The 21,213-nt window shown below is 43.0% G+C and overlaps 1 protein-coding gene across 17 annotated transcripts in view; it reads right to left on the bottom strand.

Annotated features, from left to right (window-relative positions):
* Positions 1-21,213, bottom strand: part of ADGRL3 (adhesion G protein-coupled receptor L3) — a gene marked incomplete at its 5' end in the record, with an annotated part of 336,607 nt that overhangs the window by 215,571 nt on the left and 99,823 nt on the right. For all 17 annotated transcript variants that reach the window (XM_082482753.1, XM_082482751.1, XM_082482754.1 and 14 more), the window contains one exon: positions 4,513-4,622. In XM_082482753.1, coding sequence (XP_082338879.1) covers positions 4,513-4,622 — 110 coding nt within the window. The remainder of the gene's footprint in view (positions 1-4,512; positions 4,623-21,213) is intronic.

The following is a 21,213-nucleotide window of genomic DNA, read 5'->3' as shown; positions in this document are numbered from 1 at the left end:
GTTGTCTCTAGGGGTAAAAGAACAGAAAAAGCACTCCAAAATACCTCTGCATTTTCAACTCACACCTTTTTCGAAACTGAAATAAAATATAAATGCAGACAATCCCTAAATTTCAAAGCCAGTGGGAGATAGTTGCTCACATGTGGGAAAACCTCCCTCTGTTCTGACTTGGGGTGTCACCCACAATGGGCAGCACTGCTGCTGTGGCCCACGGAGCACGTGTGCTCAGGAGAGTGAAGGGAAGGAGGCTTGTCAGCCTTGACTGGGTTGTTTTTTCTCTTCATCCATCTCAGAAATACATATAGGATTACTAAAGCACGGATGGTTGAGCTGTAAAGTGTTACGTGCGTACAAAGCCTGTATTTGCATAGGGAAAACCAACACATTGGTTTGGATTTATTAGATTATCAACAGAAAATCTGGCTGTTTACCATGACAGCTAGCTCAGCAGCTCTTTTACTGCCACTGGTCTTGCAAAATTGGACTCTTGGTTTTCACCAGTCTTGTGTACAGCATTGGATAAATTGCTCATCTGCTTTCTGTGCTGGCTCATGAGTAAAAGGGGAAGTCCCATTTTACAAAGGTGAAATAAGAAAAATTACACTGTACTGGCACCATGACAACAGGACTGTACAAGCACCAGAATAAGATACTGAAGTGTTTCTGCAATGAGAGTGCTGACCTACCTTCACAAAACCACCTCCACCACTCCTGTTCCCATTATCCATTTAACACTGCTCCATAAAGGGAGACAGGGAGAGGGAAGGGATACCCTAGGAAATAGCAAACGAGTACTGCATCAAAGGGACCCTCACAAAGTGAGGTTTCTCATACTTGCACACAGCATAACACAGCCTAAAATTCAGTTTCAGACATCCCTCCGCAATGTGCCATGTGTCTGCAGCTCCAGCAATGGAAAACTGCAGGTCTGCAGTAGTACATATTTAAGAGAAAACCATGGAAAAGCTCTCTTGGTCAGTAATGATTAAAAGAAAATTCAATTTAAGAAAATTGGAGTAGTAATTTCAGTATTTTGGAAAAAAAAGGATAATATTTAAAGCAGGTGTCAGAGAAATAAACACCATGTGCAAGGCCTGCTTTGAGAAAGACAAAATTAATTTGGTGACTTTTTCTCATACCAGAAAAATAGGACATCTGATGCCACTGAAGTCTGTCAAATTAGGCCTGGTATCTTTTCACCTGCTGAAATCACCTGCTTTCCAGTTGCTTTTCAATGTCAGAGGGCAATAAAAAAAGTCCAGAGGTCCTTGGAATGACTGTCCATTTTTGTAGACAGCATCTACTATCACATAAACTGACTACAGGATCAGGAAAATGAGGAGAGGACTGGGCTATCTGCATAATCAACTGTTGTCTTCCCCATACATCGAGAGTAACTGCAGCCACATGAAACTCTCTTTGTCAGGGGTATCTCTAGTGAAAACACAGGAATGCTGTGTGGAGGGTAATATAAAAGACATTTTAAAATATATGAGCTACTGAAGTTAGAAGAGGTTTGTTTTTCCCCCTCCTGAGAGGAAAGGGGGATGCTTTCCTCTTGAAAATGATGTGACTTAGTGGTGGAAGAGTTAAAAAAAAAATAAAAATCACAAGAGTAGCAGGCTACCCAACAGAGTTTTAAATCTTCTGTAATTTTTCTCTGAGGGAGCGTATACACTAGCACTATATTGAGCATAAGCACCTAAGGTCAGTCCTAACAACATCTGCTAAAGATGACTCCTAAACGCTGCTCTCCTGAGATGCACACACACTCCCCTCTGCTGCTGAGCCAGCACTTGGGTAAACTGTCTCTCTTCATCCATAAGGAATAATTTGAAACTGTAAGAAGTAGCCCATCCAAGGAGACGAAGCAAGCTGGAATTGCACACAAGTACAAGCGCCTGCTGAAATATTAATTCCTTTGTTTTGCAACTGCTGTGTTTCTTTAGAAGATGGCCATAATGCCGACACCACAGTTCAACATGGGCTTGGTGCACGAAGCCACCAAGTCACTGTCAGCAGCCAAGGAAGGGCTTTCCCTAGCAGTAAGCAGCGCCAGGGAGCCTGTAGAGCCCACTCCCCTCCTCCAGTGAAGCATCACACAAGGCGTCTGAGTGTGGGTAGTGATGCTAAGGAAGCTGGACCTGAAGGGACTTGGGCAACAGTCCAAATTCAGCTAGAGGGGCTGAAGCACGTGTGCCCAGTGACAAGAACCCAAGGGGACCAGCTGACCCACAGCAAATGGCAGAAGCATCACCAAGGGCATTGAGAGGGAAACATATTTCATCCACCAGGTGTAGCTTTGGTCCAGCTATACCCTTGCTGACCTTGTCCAGAGCTGACACCTTCCCCATCACTTGGATGGCTTTCACTTGTGGGGTACTCCTGAGGTCCAGGAAAGGAACATCTGCAAAGTTTAGCTGGCCATCTTCAGAGGGAAGAAATGGAAGCAGTAACAAAGCCAGGCAGAGATCGAGGTTGGAGACGAATAGATATGAGCCCTAGGTTTCCTACTCCATGTCTGCAGATGAAAAGACACAGTTTGCCTGAACACAACCAACTTCACTAGTGCTACACTGAATAACAAGACATAAAGATTTGACCCAAAATTTCCTAGTCAATGCAGAACAAAAAGCCCAGGAGACGTTCTCGCCCCTTGTTTCCTCCCCCATAACTCTACTTGCACAGGCACTGTATTCCATTCATAAACAGAGGGAACAGCCATCAAAGCTACTAACTTAACTGCAAAGGCAGCATGGCTTGTCGTTGTTTCCCTCCCTGCATTCAGATCATTAAAACATACTCAATCACTACTCCACATTTGGTACTGAGCAACCTCTCACAAGAGTTATTTTACATCTTATATACAGGGCCGATTAACACCTCAGGGCATAATACGCACATATTACCTTTCTCACAAGGCACCACTATTCCTCTTTGTTTTATATGCAACAAAGGCTACAGAGGGTACTAGGTAATGACTATTGCTTTACCAGCCCAGTCTCAGGAGGGAACGACATACCTCATGCAAATCACAAATCACAAGGAAATACAACCTGCTATGATAAGTAGAAACCGATCTGCCCTCGCCCTCCCCATGCAGTGTCATTTGTAAAATGAAAGACCTCATTTAGAGTGGAAAAACTCCAAACTGGTAATTTGGTATGAGCTCGCTAGGGCAGACCCTAAGCCCCTGATGTCACTCTTTCCAACGGTTTAATAGCTCACCCCATAAAGAATATTCCATCACTACATTTAGAAGCCTCACATTTTGTTAGAAAAATCAAATATGGACATGCCAAGCACCCCGCCAGCAGACAGAGTCCCTCAGCAGAGAGGGTCCCCTTTGCTCAGAGAGGTGGTCTTAGCTGCATCCCTCACCTTGCAGTTTCACAACAAGCAAAACCCTGCACAGCCTTTCCACATCACAGCATCAGGCAGGAGGCCACCTCTGCACAAGGGATGGGGACCACCCAAGTTCTCGCTTCCCCTCCAGACAGCGTGCCTGTCATTTCTCAGCTCTCCTGCAGCCCGTGCTTGAGGCAATGAAGAAGATGCTCTTAGTCCTCAAGCCAGATCCTGGGTTTCAGCAAACTGAAGTCTCCTGATGCTCTCTCAATATAACTCTGTGGCTCGGAAATGTCCATTTCCACACTAGCTTTATTATTCTGGGAGGTGTGTTATGAGCTTTGGCCTGCTCAAACTGAATACCTAGAAATAGTGCTGTTATTCACCACTCAGCCCTTTATGACTGCTAATAAAAAGTGCACTCCTAGTACTCCTACTGTCATTTCTTCTTTGAGGTATGCCATTTTTGACAGCAGGACTGTAACTGTGTCTAACAAATTTTGGTTTCTACAGAAAGCAAATTCTGAGGTGCACTTAACTTTCCGTAACTCTGACATTTCCTATTCCGCACATATTGCTGTAATCCCAGATGACTGTCTTTCTACCCTCAAAAATTCAGGCTAAATGGCTTGCCTGTAATTTGCTTTCATAACTTTGGAAGCTTATAAATTAGTATTTTCTACCATCAAACATCAAATTTCCCAAAACATTAGCTTTCTACCTCCTTGGCAATACAATACTGTATTTAAGACACTTATTAAATGTCACCGATTACATGGACATAGGTCAGTCAAAGCGCACTGCTATACGATCACAAGGATAAAAGTCTGGAAAAAGAAGCTATTAGCTGGCAATAGTGCTTCATTCTTCTGGTCTGCTTCCACTAACGGGGCTTCCCAAGTGTTTTCCAAAAGGTGATATGTCACTGTTACACTGTACAACAAGGAAAACATGGGGCACTATTAGGATATCTTTAACCTAAGCACAAATGTTGCACAGAGGACAATTTTTCATATCTTATCAGCTCAGTCTCATATGATGCGCGTGGTTTGTCACTGTTTACTTGCCCTTGGGCAATAAAAGACAAGCTCAAGGCTGGCCCAGTCTCCACAATAAATCAGATCTCTATTAAAGAAACTAACACAAATATATCAAGATACGTACTGTAAGGGACACATTCGTACTGCACTTCCAGGTACTTGTACGTCCCCGGACAAGGGTCTGGAAACACATCAGGGCCAGCAACAACTGCACATTGGGTCCGATTACTGCATCTGAAAAGCAAGAAAAAAGAGAGTCAGAAAACAGTCCAGACAGAAGTACAGGTCAAGAGGTTGAGCAGCCCTTTCAGCACCAACAGGAGTGCAGATGCAACAGGACTTTAGCATCAGCTGGGGAATCTCACCAGAGAGCATGCAAAGGCTGATGGCAGACACTGGTGTCTTCATCAGCTTATTGCCAAAAGCTCATTCCCCTCCAAGCAGTTCTTACAGCACCAGGAGGGATTTCTTTAAAACCAAACTGAGAGGAAGATTAAAAAAAAAGAAAAAGAATTATTACAGGTACATGACCCTCTAATTCTTGAAGCCCAAACTCCATCACGGTGACCTCAACTAACCTTAAATACTAGCATCCCCACCAAACGAAATGCAAAGACTAAACCAACAACATTTACAAAATATTTATAAAGTGTCCACACAAAAACAGTCATCTTGAATAATGCTGTTTAATGCAAAGCAAAGACTAGAAACAGCAACACTTGAGTGGGAAAAACAAAAACAAAATCAAAAAACAACAAATAAGCTGTCTAGAAACCAAAATAGTAGTTTTTCATATACAGCCAACACAATTGCATTAGTTATAAATGGCTAAGTTTTATTCAGTCATTCTGCCCAGCATGGATGCATCTCCTGAGATGATGTATTTTTTCCAAAACGGAATGTTATTTTCACTGAAGATCATGCTGTACCACCGCACAGAGAAGGAAGTGACTGCCCACTACAGCAAGCATCTTTCAGGTTAAGAACACACACACACAGCTTGGCCCTGTGAGATGCTTTCCTGTGGTACATATGACTCATGTCCATGGGTGGCTGATTTGTGCATAGGTGGAAACCCGCATTTGCTTCTGCTTTTGTGGTACAAGCACCTCCATGTACAACTTTTGTGCATTTGGGGGATGCAAAAACACTTCGCAAACAGTGGTTCTATGGAGAAAAATCCTCTGCTTGTTTGTTTAAAGAAAAAAGAAAAAAAAGAGATACAGTAATTAGTCTTTGATTTTTATGCTTTCACATGCCAGAAAGAGACCTCCTAGGGGCAATACCACTGCATTTACTTTCTCTAAGATGTTGCCTCCTCTGATGTGACATGGGACCCCTGACCCTCCTGTTCTTCTGGCAGAATCCATGACATACAGCGCAGAACTCATTTAGCACTGTAGTGAAAATGCTTCATGTTTACCTGAGGCTACAGTTTGTCAGCCTTAATGAGGATTTTATTTGAGCCCATAAATTAAAATTGATTCATTAGTGACTGCCTTAAGCCCCATAATTTCTTTAATTTTATGGAAAGATTAATAAGAGCTGATACGCTTGCTCATTGGGCTGTTTTGCTGGATAACAGATAATCCAGAGGGCTGGGACGTTCTCTTGTTTTCTAGTTGAAAGATGACAGTTATCACAGGAAGTGACTAGTTTTATCATATACCAAAAAAACCCCGATTTTTTAAAAACTTTGTTGTCCTCACCCTTGCTACTTACAGACAGGTGGCTTGGCTGGGATATCACAGGTAGCTTGGACCGTGTGAATGGGTAGTCTTCCAGGAGAGGCTTTGAACATCATCCAAAACTTCACTTTCAACAAAAATCTTTTACTAGGCTCAATGTGCCTTTCAAAACACAATTGCACTGGCCTAATCAATAGTCTCTCTGGCTGCAGGGACAGCCCTGGACATGTTATATAGAATAAGAGCAATGGATCAAAGAGACGTTTCAAAATCACGAGTCACAATCCAAAATTATGAGGAATTGGAAGTGGGGGGAGGAACAGACACATTTAGGGTTCATCTGCTCGTGTTTTCTTTCTGTCTGTAAGGAAGCATTTGCTTTGAATGGCCAAGCATTTGCTTGTGGCCATTTCTTTTTTATGCAAGAACTTGGACACAAAAACTAGAAGTGAAAATATTCAACCTAGAAAGGTCTAGGTTCATAACCAGTATTCAAAACTCGGTTTGGAAGCTAAAAGTTGTGAGCACCAGCTTTAACCTCCCCTAATGCATACTGCCTTCTGGGATATCACCAAAGAGAATAAAAACACCACGATACAAGGGGTTGAGTGGTGAATGCAGGGTGCTGGTATGGGCTTTTCCCCCCAACTCTGACAAGTCCTGAAGCCAACTTGCACATCTCTGGATTGAAGGATGGCAAAGCATTGAGCCTACCAAGCACAGAAACTTCAAAAGAAGGTGAGATCAAATTGTCAGTGCCACCCTGGGGGAGAAACAACAGAAAACCAAATGAAAAACTCCTAAATAAAAGCTGAAATACTAGGCAGTGTTAGTACCTCATACAATTTGCAAAAAAAAAGAACTCATACCAAAAAAAAACCACCAAAAACAGAAAAACTCAACCTCCTCTCCTCTTCACACTCCTTTCACACGGGCAGCAAAACTGTGTCTGGAATTTAGCATTTTGAATTTCCTTTTATCACCCAAGGGTGAAACATGCAGGTCCCCATTCCAGCACACTTAAGGGATGAGGGCAATTTGGACTAAAAACCTTAGAAAAAATCTAAAAAATCTGTTCAACCAACTATTAATGTCAGTTGTCGGGATATGAAAATTATAAGGGGAGAAAGAGGTAAACATCATTAAAGCTCTGGTTGCTGTTCTTTTGCTTACATTTTTTTTTCCAACTTTCACAACAACTTCTTGGTCCCTTCAGTTTTGTCATTTCTTGCCAGACAGATTAAAGGCCCAGGTGACACTATGTGATACACAAGAAGTGACATAGAAAAGGAGATGTGTAAAAGAAGATGCATCTGTAGCCTTGAAAAGGGAGGGGAAAAAAACCTATGTAGTCAGGCATTACTCCATTCCCAGTAATCCAGCCCATGAGCTCTTCTTTGTAAATCACGGGATTATACGTTGAATCTTGGGATTTCTTGGCACTTGGGTCTTAGTAATACTTGCCCCAAACTCATGTGAGTCGTGAAGCTCAATGCTGGGTATTGACCTTTCCAGTCAATGCAACAAGGATTCATTGGGTTTATTTTGTGGGTTTTTTGTTTTGTTTTGTTCTGTTGTTGTTTTTTTTTAGGATTGTGGGTTTTTTCTTCTTTTTTTTTGTTTTTTGCTTTTTGTTTTCCTTGCTTTATTTCCTCCTTTCTTGAAGGAAGACCTTTACTAACTACTGGAGTTACAATTCGCAGTGAGAACCAGCACTGCATCAGCTCAAGTATAAATCTCTCTCTTCTACAGGACAATCACAGAAACACTACCCAGGTCCCTTAGCTTTATGCTAGAAATGGCAGCTCCCCATCTTGCTAGATACCCCTCCAACAGGGCAGGAAACTTTTTGCATCGCTGGCTGTAGCATAACTGTACTCCAGAAAACTACAGTCACCTTTTTTACACCCATGTATACCTCTTATTACCACCTTTTGACAAATGCCTCTTGTTTCTAGCACTGATTCATCAGCTCCTTCAAACGAAACCACTTCTCTTTCTCCTGCGTTGCCTTCATGCCACAAATTTCCTAAGCAAACCCTGGCCTCTTTGGGTATTTTTTCATTTTCCATATGCTCTGACACCATGTAAACAAGAGAACTGTGGAAGGAATCTGCGAATTTGGGGGACAAGATCAACAATTTTATGCCTATTAAAAAAGCAGCTTCCATTTTACTAGTTGTACAACATTTTAAGTCAAATATTCTGGAAACATGGAAGAATTAAAGGACCCCCTGAAGTGGTTTTAGTTCCCCTTATTGCCATTTATCAGGAAAATGACAAGGAATTTATAGCCGTCCTGTTGTTTGGAGTTGGTTTGTTTTATTTCAAAGTCCTTAACATTACCTTAACATTACCATTCCTCTCTTCCTGTTGCTCCCTGAATGCAAAGTGTGCACATGGAGATAGAGGCTGCTTCTTAGAGATGCTGCACATCTTGGGCCACCTCCATAATTGCTGCTGGGATTCGTAGACACTTTGCCTGGACCAAGACTGTCCACACAGCTCATCAGCAATAACTCACCATGCTGCCACAGCATTCAGGCTAGCAAGACAAAAAGCCTGCTGCACTTTCCACTTTGCAAGATATGGAAAATGTGGCTTGCCATTGCCCGGGTTCCTCCGTAAAGGCTTGCATTGGTGCAAAGTGTGCTCAGTGAAAAGGCTTGTATCTCACACCCACTTTGCCAAGTTGCAGGTGCCTACCAAGACCAACCAAGAGATCAGAAACTAAGGCATAAACCGAGATCTGCATTTTCACACTGACTTGAGAGACCAATGGCAACATACATTCCTGTACATTCAAGAAAAAAGAATACCCCAAACCCTCCTAAAAATCAGTCTGAGGTACTCAGCAGCTTTTAAGCACTCAGCTCATAAACAGTAGTTCACGTTATTCACATATACGTTTTAGAGAGGAAAAATCACCTCCTGGGAAAAGTGTAAATTGTCCCAGTCGCAAGAAGGAAAAAAAAAAAAAGGAGTTCCTTATGCCTTCTTTCCAGCTACATTCATTCCCACTTATTAAGGTACCTGTTTTGTCTTTCAGATGTGGAAAAATATTTACCCTAGAAAAGGGGTGTCAATGCAGTGTCACACATACACTGTAACAGAAAACATGGATTATTTTTGCAGACCTTCTCCCAGTTCCAGTGGAAAATTACTTTCCAGAGTTTTAATGTGAAACAGTAATAATAATTCATGTGGCATTTGTTTTGCATTTATAGCAGTGGGACTGAAGAAAGCTTTTGAGTTCAGAACCAGCTGCAGGGCTCAACTCTGCTTGCAACTCTCAGTTCAGACTAAAAAAACCCAACACCAAAACTTCATTTCCCTTCAGCAAACTTCCATTCCTTCTCCCTGGCAACATTTTTATGATTTCTAAGTGACAAGGTCATCTTGTGATAGCAAGGCAGAAAAACTTTAAGACATAAACAGCTGCTTATTCCTGCTCTGACATCTTTGATTTTTTCCAATTCTGACATTGTTGATATATTTACCAAAAGAGAAAGAAAGGAAAAAATAATGGTTTGGCAGGTGATGTTTATTTTAGGCCTTTCCAGAAACTTTAATAGCAGAGACATGTCAACAGCATCAGGCTAGACATGTCTGGGGCGATACGTTTGCTGGAACAAAAATGCAAAGGCAGCACAAAATAAAAGATCAATCCTGAACAAAAGCCTTTCGGCATTAATCATTGCAGGCGCAATGCCAGTAAGTCCTCTGGCTCCTCATCCAGGTGGGGACCATTTGCCCCAGACAAGAAAAACGGGTGCTGAAACCATAGTGGCAGGCACCCGTCTTGCTAGGGATGCCAGAAGAGCAACCAGAAATTCATGCACGGGTCCACAACAAGCCTAGAGGCTCAAATATCCATTTCATCCCCGATACAACCTTTCTCTTGGTCCTTATCCTCTAGAGACAATCCCTTCTGAGGTGGAGCAATGCTTTCTGTGACACCGTATCTGGAACCTCCTGCAAACATGGCATACTGGAAACTACTACAAAAGGCAAAGCCACTCACTCCCTCTGAATCTACAATCAGACCATCAGAGTCCAGAGCTAGGCTCTTAAATACCATGAAGACTGGAAAATTTCAGGCCACGTGACCATGATTTGTATGGAAAGCACTGAGCTGCCGTATCCATCTCTTACTGCTGCTAACAAACCCTGCTGGTAGCTGGCGCTACCCTCCACCTACAGCAACTTATAACTTAATGCCCACATGTGCTGACCAAACCAGCTCACTTCCATTCATGTGATGTGCACCGTTTGCCAAAAAAAAAAAAAAAGACACTTCCCCCCTGCCGCCCTGCAACTAAAACACCTACTTTACAGAGACTTTGTTTTTTTCTGCAAAGACAAGGCAGCCATCATGTGCCTAGGCATGCTAATATAGCCAAGACATCAATATCTAAGCCTCTTCCTCAAGGTCTATTATACTTTTCTAATGGTTTTACAGTAAGAGACAGACTTAATTCATTATCCTTCATGGCAACGCTGCAAGACATCCTTTTCCTTCTCTGGAACACAAAAAATCTCCTCTCTGGATGACTGCTTTAAGAAAGAGGCTGTCACAGTAAATAAGTCAGCCAGGAGTGGGTTTTCCCCTGTCAATACGTGATATTTCCAAATCAACCCTTTAGGAAGGGCCAAGAGAAAAAAACAAAACAAACAAACAAACAAAAACCAACAAAAAACCCCCAACCAACCAACCAACCAACCAAAAAAAAAAAAAAACCAAACAAAAAACCAAACCACAATTAATGCCCTGGAGAAAGTAAACAGGATGCAAAGAGAAATTTCACTCATAAGTGGAGTTAACGCGATGGTTTGCAAATAAAGGGGAAAAAGAAGGGGAAAAAAAGCAAGCAGAGAAGGGAGGCAGCAGAGGGTGGAGAGTGGAGAAAAGAACCACAAGCCCTAAGAAAAGCCTCTGGTTCCCCACATTTGCTTTCAATAACGTGCTGCACAAAAGCAAAGCTAAATCCTCCGCCTTCCAGAAACAAAGAATTCCTCAACAGAATCTTTTTCTGCCTCTGCAAAACCTTAAAAGCAAAGGATCTAATGACAGGGAGATGAAAATCTAGTTTCTCTAACATTTTCTTCATTATGAATGGGCCTTTTTATTGATCTTTCAGAGCACAGAGAAGCTGGCTTTCCAACCTCTGCTGCGATATAATTATCTGCGGTGTTTAATGCTAGCAGAGACGAGTCCCACTACACACTGCATTTTGTTGTTTTATTGACGGGTTTTAATTATCTATCCAGGTGCTAGAGCTGTCAGATAGGCTGCTTCTTATGTGATCAAACTAATACAAGGAGAGGCAGAGCACTCTAATTGCAGCCTCACCAAGCGCCTTTGTGGAGATATGCCAACAAGATACATTTAAACTGCTACAGTTATTGTAAAATCTTACGATGTTTGATGGGGAAAAAGAGTTCTCTTTCTGTAGCCTGAACCCATTTCGTTTCTCTGATTATTATCTTACATTGAGCAAAGCAAAACTGAAGAAAAACAAACCACCAAAACCACACCAAAATCCCAGTCAGCCTAACAGCAGAAAAATCCTGCAGAGCCAAACTGAATCCAAGCTGTAAAGGTCACCAAGGGGACTACCTTGATATATTATGGAAAGCCAGGGAGCAAGATGGAAACCAGATCCTGGAAATAATTTAAATACCATTTTTACATAGGAAAAAAGAAAAAGTAATTACGCTGTTTCAACTCATTGATAAGGCCCTTAAAATTTAACAAGAAGCATTTAACAGCAAATTCACAAGATTTAACAGATTTAATGGCAATTTGGGGCACCCCTGCACATTGCGCATCTGCTTCGCTGCCAGCGACTCCCTAGATTGGGAAGCTGAAAACTGGGCAAGAACCGCCAGTGGGGATGCCACGGCTCGTCATCACCCTCCAAAGGAGGGTCCCCCAAAGCAATGAAAGCTTTTTCCTCTGTGCTTTGTCATGCAATGTCTCTTACATTTTATAGTTCCCTTGGATTTCTTTCTGTCCCATCTCTTTGCAACTAACACAGTGAGGAGGGGAGATGAAATCGCAGAGGCAGTGAATGTGTACCCCAACAGGAAACCTTGCCAAGTGCCTTGAGCTAATGTGCCTGACTACAGAATCCCTGCAGCAACAGGGAACCTGAATGCAAGTCTGGTGGAAGAAACATCATTACTGCAAGAATGACAAAAAGATGATCTGCCCGAGCCATTGGGTATATTTGGACCCAAGGTTCAGATCAGCACGGAAAACAGATCTGCACCGAGCATGTCTAAAGCAGTCACGGTGTTGCTCCAGCTGCAAGGAGCTGCAGACAGAAGCAAGGCAGGTTTGCAATATAGGCTAATGTCTTTTATTGGATGCCGGTCCACAGGGCTGAAAACCAAGCCAGGCCAGCCTTAAGGCTGTAAAGCTCATCTTTTAAAGAACTACATCTGCCCTTTTACAGGTACTCTACTTCTTCCAACTCCATAAACTTCTGTAGCACCCTAATAAAAATCCACTTTAAAAAACACTGACAGGATATCTGGAGAGGAGAGTAAACACCTAAAACAAACCTACCAATAAAAGGCTTGTCGGTTTAGCCAGAGTTAACACTAGTTAAAATAACTGTGAACAGAAAACAATCTGGCTTTTAATTTGGGTTAGGAGGTCAAATTAAAGACTGGAGGAGGTCTGGGCTGATTTTCAGCTGGCGCTCCATGTTACTTTGTCTCCGCTGCCATTTTAACCAAGTCAATGTGAGTTAAAGCCCATTTTTCCTTCTTCTTCAGTGCAGCTACCCAGAACTGGGATACACAGAGCAAGTGACAAAGGATTATTTTCTCTACAACAGCTCAGAAGCATGTTCAGACTCTCAGTCTACTATTACCTACCTATCCACGGACTCCACAGCACAGGGAGCCGATGCTGTGCCGGACACCAAGGAGCTGCAGCCCTGCAGCACCGCAAAGTGCGAACCTGCTGCTCAGCACTGGCTGATCAAAAGCAAATCTGAATACGAAAATTTAGAAAGTTTTTAAATATATTAACACAAAAGAATAAAAAAAATATATTCTGTTCTGTTGTTATTGAAAATCTGGTACTACTTTCACTGTATCCCTCTTCACTAATTGTCACTATTTCTCGAAGTACAAGGAATTACACAGCCCATAATAACTGCAATACTGCCTTTTACTGTCACCACCCAATGCCCCTGTCCCAGTCACTGAATGATTCCTGCAAAAGGAAAAACTGAGATTAGAGAATACTGTCTCTAAATGGGCTAAAGAAATCTGTATTCATGGGCTGGTAGGTTTAATATATTACCCTTTCATCTCTGCGAATAGTGTTAAAGGTAGGTTTTGGGCCAAAATAATTTGTACTGCACTCTATCTCAAATTTGACATAATAATTGAATGACTGAATGAAACAAAAATTAATATGTCCAAACAGCATAGGAGGTCAAAGCTGGGCAACTCCCTGATGAACTCAGGAGTGAACTGAAGGCATCCATGCAGCACTGTTTCTAAAACCCAGAGCAACCTCTCTCTTCATCACTTTTGCCAATGGCATGATACTGAGGTGATTTTTAAGTAAAGGTCCATAGATTTTAGTTAAGAAAGCAATCGCCCCTCAGCCTCTTGGCAGGGAGGTAGCTTCCCAACCAAGTGAGACGTAGGATCAACATGTGACAGGTTATGCCTTTAGCATCATGGCTAAATCAGTTCACACAAAAAGATAAAATTAGTGAGTAAAACAATCAGCCCTGCAAAACAGGGATGTATGCTACTAATACAGCATCTGTTAATGGCGCCTGATTTTGTCCAGCACCTTTTGCAAAGGAGTCTTGGCCACTGCCTGTGTCTCAGGCACTAAAGCAGTACAAATAATAATCAGAAACAAACCAAACTTTCACAAAAAAAAAATCCCGAAATGAACTAAGTATGTTTTTGATATTCAAAAGGGATGGTTTTTTTTATTTATTCCAATTTAGCCAACTTGCCTCTTTGATCTTCAGCCTAAAGCTTGAATAAAGGCAGTCTGCACTTTGATTCTAAGCTCCAGAGAAAGCACAGCATCACAAAACCTTCATACACATCCCAGCCCAGTGTTGCCCAGCCAAAGCATATACGGAAGCAAATGGTAAGGACATAAAAAAAAAAGATAAAAAGCCTAATCTTAGATATATTATTTGAAACCGCCATTGTGAAGTTCCTCAAGATGTCTAAACATAGCACTGAACTTTCTGTGGCTGCATGTAGCAACATAGGAGGGGGTGGAGGGAGGCATTTTTGAGAACATCTGTCCAGCAGCTCTAGCGAGGCTTTCTCATGCTGTGCTCAGCACTAAGCTGGGGGAAGTCAGGGATCACACGTCCCTGCCCTCCCACCACCCCATTCTTGCCCTCATTTGTCCTTCCTGGGGCAGTTTTTAGCATATTTGTCTGTCTGTCTGTCTACCTATCTCAGTTTTCAACTATATATGCCCATCAGCAATTTTCCTGGCCTGCCCGATGTGGTCACGACCCTGAAAGGAACACTACTTGCTCATTACACAGTCATGGCTGCAGCGGGGATGGAGTTAACTTACTTGCTAGCAGCTGGTGTGGGGCTATGTTTTAGATTTGGGATGAAATTGGTGTTGATAGTGCACTGATGTTTTTGGTTGTTGCTAAGCAGTCAAGGCCTTTCCTTTCTGCTCCTCACACCGTCCCGCCAGCGAGTAGGCTGGGAGGGCACAAGAAGTTTGGGAGAGGACACAGCTGGGACAGCTGACCCCAACTGACCAAAGGGATATTCCATACCATGTGACATCATGCTCAGTATATAAAGCTGGGGGAAGAAGAAGGAAGGGGGCGATGTTCGGAGTTACAGAGTTTGTCTTCCCAAGTAACCGTAACACGCGATGGAGCCCTGCTTTCCTGGAGATGGCTGAACACCTGCCTGCTGATGGGAAGCAGTGATTTAATTCCTTGTTTTGCTTTGCTTGCATGCGTGGCTTTTGCTTTACCTATTAAACTGTTTTTATCTCAACCCACAAATTTTTCCTCAGTTTTAATCTTCTGATTCTCTCCCCCATCCCACCAGGAGTGAGTGAGCAGCTGTGCGGTTCCTAGTTGCTGGCTGGGGTTAAACCACGACACATAACTTATTTGCCTTTAAAAAATACATGGTTAGAATACATACAGATTTGGCTAAAAAGACTATCCTGAGAAAACATCTAATAGGAAAATGGCCATTGAACATCTGTGGGACAACTGGTAGGAACAGAGCAACAGGGCTTCTGTAAAACCTCAAGTCTTCTTTGCGAAGATGCGGAAAATACTTTGTTAGTGGAGGATTGGCTATTTCATACTACAGAGCCTACCTAATGCTGCACTCATAGAACTGAACTCGCTGTACATAAGAAAGCTCATTTTGAAGAAGCTAAACTCAAAGGCCAAGTTTTACAGAAAGGCTCTGCCTCCCACCGGAGCTAAATTTTTCGGAAGAGCATGGTTCTTCTTGGAGTAGCTACAAAAAGGCCCAGCTGTTTGAGCATGGCCTGGGACTCCTTGGTTCTCATGGAGAGCAGTAAAGCTGCTAGCTATAAAGCATTTTTCAGGCAGCAGGCTGTGTCACAGACTGCCTATCCACTTTGGTAATCCAACCCAGATAGCTCTGTGGAAGAAAATCCGCCTGCCTGGGATTGCACGGGAGCCTTAGGTGGGGCAGAAACTGGGAAATCCACATTCCAGAGCATGGAGCATGTCTATGGTAAGTCAACTTTAAAATATGTGACTGATGCTGCTCAGACATACTAGCTGGAGTCCAGGGAGATGGATGAAAGGGTAAAGATGCAGGATAAATTCATCAGTTGTCTCCATAAATCATTTCTATAGTTCACATTTGTTCTCTGCCTTTCATTACTTACATTTCTAAAGCTACTGGGTGCCTTGGTGCAGTGGATCTAATAAAAAGGAAGATAAATTTTAACATCCCTTTTTGAAACATCTTAAAATGATCTAGCTTTCTTCTGAATGTTAATGGCAAGCATTACAAGAAACACACTGCCTCAGAACAATTCACCACGGCCAGAAGCGAAAGCAGAGTCCCGCTGTAGCCTGGAAATTCACGGTCTTGGTGTCGTCCCCATCGTCCCGGCCCCCCGGTCCCCAGTCCCACCCTGCAACTTCTATAAAAGATCTTATTTCTGGCCCTAATGTTTTGGCAGCCTTACCTTTGTCACTGAATCCTGACATGGTTTTGCACAGACCCTCTGACTCAAGGGCGAAATTCCATACTCGCAAAGAAGAGGAAATATTTTTGGAGATTGGCAGTTTGGAAAAGAATCTGAGCTGCCTGACAGCTGTTCGGAGACGTGGGATGCCGGAGGGGTCCCAATGGAGCATACAGTATTACACACACGCACACGCACAGAAAATCATTAAAGTTTCTGTCTCTAAAGTTTCACATTTAATGAAAGAAAGCGAGGGAGATATCTGGAGAATTCTTGGGTTATATTAACTAATGATATTCCCTTTGCCAAGAGCGCAGCCCTGGGAAGCTCACTGACAGTGATGGGGGGGGATCTGTGAAAACGCCAGTGGGTCCAGGCATTGTGGCAAGGAGGAGCAGGGAGAGTTGTCCTTCCCTTTCTCCCTGCTGTGACCCTGGGAGGGTCAGGAATTGAGCAGAGAGTCTGCTGTTGTATGGCTGCAGTTGTTCTACGACAGAAGCAAGGACCTTTATAACAGAGTTTAATCCTTTACAGGTTAAACAAAACAAATGACTGCACAAGTGAGCAATTAAAGAGCATTCCACAGCCAGCACTCGGAGAGCCTTGCCATTGATTAATTAGGTTCAAAGGGCCAAGGCTAACCTCACAGTCCCCTGAGAAACAGACCACTTAGCCCCTTTAAAAAAGAAAAAAAAAATTCTAAAATTTTCAACATTCTTATTTAACACTTGAGGATCAGTTAAACAGCCGCTAAAGCAGTGAAACAATTACAGGGGACTGACCTACATTCAGTTGTATCACTTCATTACATTCAGGAGAAACTTAATTAAGCTTCTGTTACTTAATAAAAGCAAATAAAATCCTCCATTTTATGACAAGGAGCTGCACTGCTACAGCCATGTGAAACTTTTGAATTTGGCAGCAGAGTTTCCCAAGAGAGCGTGGCTCCCACTATCACATTCCTCCTCATTGCATTTGAGGGATAAGAAGACACAGGACATTTTTATGCTTTAATGCTCCTTGAGGCGGGCTAGCTCGCTCAGCTAGCTACTACCAAGGTGGAGAGGACCTTAGCTGGTACCTGCCCTGTCAGCTTATGAAACCTACTGTGCCTGGGCAATATGGTCTACTCCCAGCCACATCATGGGCTAGGGCATGAGTACTTTGGCCCTGCTAGGAGGAAGGCATCAGCCATCCATTTCACTGCAAGAAGCAAAAAAGCAACCTGTTCCCAGAAAAAAAAAAACCAAAACAACAAAACAACAAAAAACCAAAACCCCAAAACCCAACATACTGCTGGCTGTATAGTTGCTCCTCCCCACAGGTTTATCCACATCTCAGTGAATTCAGTGGGTGAACAGTCATTTACAGGCACCACTGACCATTGACAGGATCTGGGTAGCAGGAGTGTACAATCAAAGATACTCCCCTATTAAGAAAATACACAAAGAGTTTCACCCATTTGTGTCATCAAAGAGACTGCCCAAACTATCCACCCAAAGCCTCCCTTGAAAATTAAGATTTCAAAACATTGCTAATAAAAAGGACCACCCTAAAAATGTGACCCACGCTCTACTACACTCATCCATTGAAACTGTGCCCAACTTCTCTACAGGATTATCAGCCACACGTTACATCCTCACCATCCTCCTCAGTGCTTGTCTTGCTCTCCTCTTCTCCTGACCTCACACAAATAGCTCCCCTGCTCTAACTTACCAAAAGATCCGGTTTTGGGGAGAATATTCTGCCCCCAGACTTGAACAAGTAATGAAAGCAAGTGCTTAAACTGCAAACAGATGGACAAAAACACTCACCAGCTGCCCAGAACCTCTGGACTTTCATTGAATGGATGCTCAGACAAACCCTGGGAAGTTTGGTGAGATCATGGGAAAATTTCTTCTCCATGAGGGAGAAAACCCAAAAAGGGTCCCTTACTGAGCAGAGGCAGTGACTGGGCAGTACTTCAGCACTGGCACCATGGCCAGAAAGTGACTTCTGAACACATGCCGGTTCCTGCCATGTTTCCCCTCCAAGGGGTAACTTGCCAACTGGCTTTTGGTCCTACTGAACTCTGTGTTGGATGCTTGAAACCATGAAGCTGCTACTAGACTTTTTGCCACATCTAATTCAACGTGTGCCCTGTTAACATTTATATTTCTACTTATACAGCCCCCTGTTCTCTTAAAGAGATGAAGACATAGGTGCAGAGGTGATAGCTGCACTCCTCAGGGGCCACCAAGGAGTGATTTCCCCAGCCTCATGACACAGGGGCCCTTATATCAGCTCAACAACTCACAGAAATTAACTGTTAATAACACCATGACACCTCCCAGGCTTAAAAATTACAAGAAGCTCCTGCACCCCATCAGGACCATTAGTGCCAAGCATACTGGTCTGGTGACGTCTTATCCCTTGCACTACTTCGTTTCTGCTCTCTGCAGTAGTTCACCACCACAGATTTTGTTAAAGATCTGAGTGAGCTGGATTTAATTCCACAGATGGCCGTAAACCCTTAGTTCCCATCCTCTAGCAGAACACTCTTATGGTGGTGAAGTCCAACCTCACCTCTTTGCAATGAGTTCCACTTTTTCTGAGTGATTGAGGAAGCATTTTGGTAGGGGCCGAAAATAGCATCCTAGCTTTCTGGTGTATGTTGGACCACCAGAATAAAGTATCAGGTAGGCTCTGCTGCTACCTGGTTTGGTGAATATTTGACCAATTAATGTACAGGCAAAAGCAGCAATGGAAAAAATAATACATTCAGTTCCACGTAATGCCATTAAAATTGTGGTGACTTAAAATCCTGCAATACTTTGGAATTCCATTTTGCAGCCTGGCTGTAATGAGGAGCAGTGGTGAATGGTATCTCAGGGTCTGGAGATTAAGCAGTCAGGGATGAGGACCACTGAGCTCAGCTTTGGGGTTAAAGGAACTCTCCGTATACTCACTACTGTTAACCTTGAAGGCAGTAAAAATAATACGTAACTGACAGCATTTTATTTTCTTTCTTCATGTAAGCAAGACTATCTTGTTAAGTCACAGGTGGCATCCAAATTCTTCCTTCTTTCTCAGTGCATCCACGGAAAGTCAATTCTTTTTCAAATGTTGAGAAGATGAGGCTTTTCCTTATGCCACTGGTGCCTTTAACAGCATTCATCTCACTCCAGGCTTTTTGAAGTGTTTTGTATAAATAGCCAGTGCCCCTCAGTACACTGAATTAGCCAGTATAGACATATGGACGGTGCTGGGAAACAGTTTAGTGCAAAGAGATTGACAGGCAAACCCTAAAATATTGAGCAACTAGGAAATTCCCTCTGTTCCAACCAGTCTCATCCTATCTGTCACTCCACGCGACTGCAGAGCCTGGGAAAGAGACACTTCAGTTTTCCAGCTAACGGCTACCTACCTGCTAGTGCCAGGGGCTTGGTCTTGATCCTGCAGCCTCTGCCTTTACCAACACTCTGACAAGTCTCTCAAAAAGCCAGTGAGCCTCATCTCACTTACTCCAACATGACTGAGTAAATAAATAACACTATTTATGCACTGCACACCATTTGTCAACCCATTTGTCATTTCCAATCTTTCATTGCTCATGCAGTAAAACTATGTGGGATTTTATTCAAACCTCCCTTGCAGGTGTGATGAATGCTTTATTTATACAGCAGCATTTCATCTCGTAGAACTGTTACTATGCATATAGAGGCCTTTAAGTCCCTGTGTGGTGTAAGCAGAAGGTGTAAAGAAAGATGAAAACTAGAGGCAGTGCCGTAATTACAGGCAAGAGGGGGATTGCGGATGGCTCAGCTAAAACTGGGGAATGCGTGCCAGAGAAAACATACTACTTAGAAGAAGCGTTCATTGCCCATCACCAGGCAAGGTGAAAAACATGGACCCATTCTCAAAGACCTTCTTAAAGGTTAGTGTGACACTGTCAATCCCTGCTCAGCTTATCAGAGGATCCACGACATCAGCACCCACTGTATCTAGTGAGCACATTATTTCCAGGCATATCATCTCCCATCGACTTCCCCTGATTGGAATTTCTGTCCATGACCAAAAAACTTCACCCAATTGGAATTTTGATCCATGACTGAAAAACCTGGAAGTAGACACTGTTACAAATAACTACAGTTGAGTGAGCCATGAATAAATTCCCTTGGGCAGTGCCTTCTAGCGGCCAGAAGACCAGACAGGGAGCTGCAAAGGAGCCTCTACTGTGATTTCTTCTGTGAGGCAGAGGGACCTTGTGGGGGGGGGCACCTCTGCTCTTCTGCAAAATAGGAAGAACTATACTGACCTCCCTGCAAAGTCTTTTGAGAGCCACAGATGAAAAAAAAAAAATATTACTTTTATTACAATTTACTAACACGTGACATCTGCCACCCAAACTTGCTGAGACTTACAGGGTCTCCTCTGGAAGGGAAGCACTGTTGCGATGAAGGGCATCAGAACCTGTCCCAGGTTTCTACTTTGCATCGCAGACACCACAGTAAGGCTTGAGTTTCATTCATTCATACCATGGAGCATACCAAACGCTTCCCTGGCTTGCAGGAGCTTCACAACCATTTGACTCAAGCCAATCTGCAGTAGAAACAGTAAAGGATGAGCCCCAGACCAATACCTCTGTTTCTTGGAAGGAACTTCTATGGCAGTTCTTACGATTTAGAGCAAATCTCATCAGCCCCAGCATGATCTTCCTGGCAACTCCTGTTTGCTTCATATAAATCTGCAAGAACTACAAATTCTCATATTTTTGAGGGTGTGGGGTAAAGAAGAGGTGAGAGAAACAGCTGTGGACCAATTTCAGATACCATGATATCAGACGTCTCCTTCTTCCACTTTCTTTTTAAATTTCAAGGGGATGGGGGGGTTGCGGGTGGGATTCATAAAAAACTTAAAAAACTGTGTAAACAGACATCAGACT

The sequence above is a fragment of the Vanellus vanellus genome, assembly GCF_965231255.1.
Source record: "Vanellus vanellus genome assembly, chromosome: 4".
Taxonomy (NCBI): Eukaryota; Metazoa; Chordata; class Aves; order Charadriiformes; family Charadriidae; genus Vanellus; species Vanellus vanellus.
The sequence above is the reverse complement of the archived record's forward strand: the minus strand, read 5'-3'. Positions and strand labels throughout refer to the sequence as shown.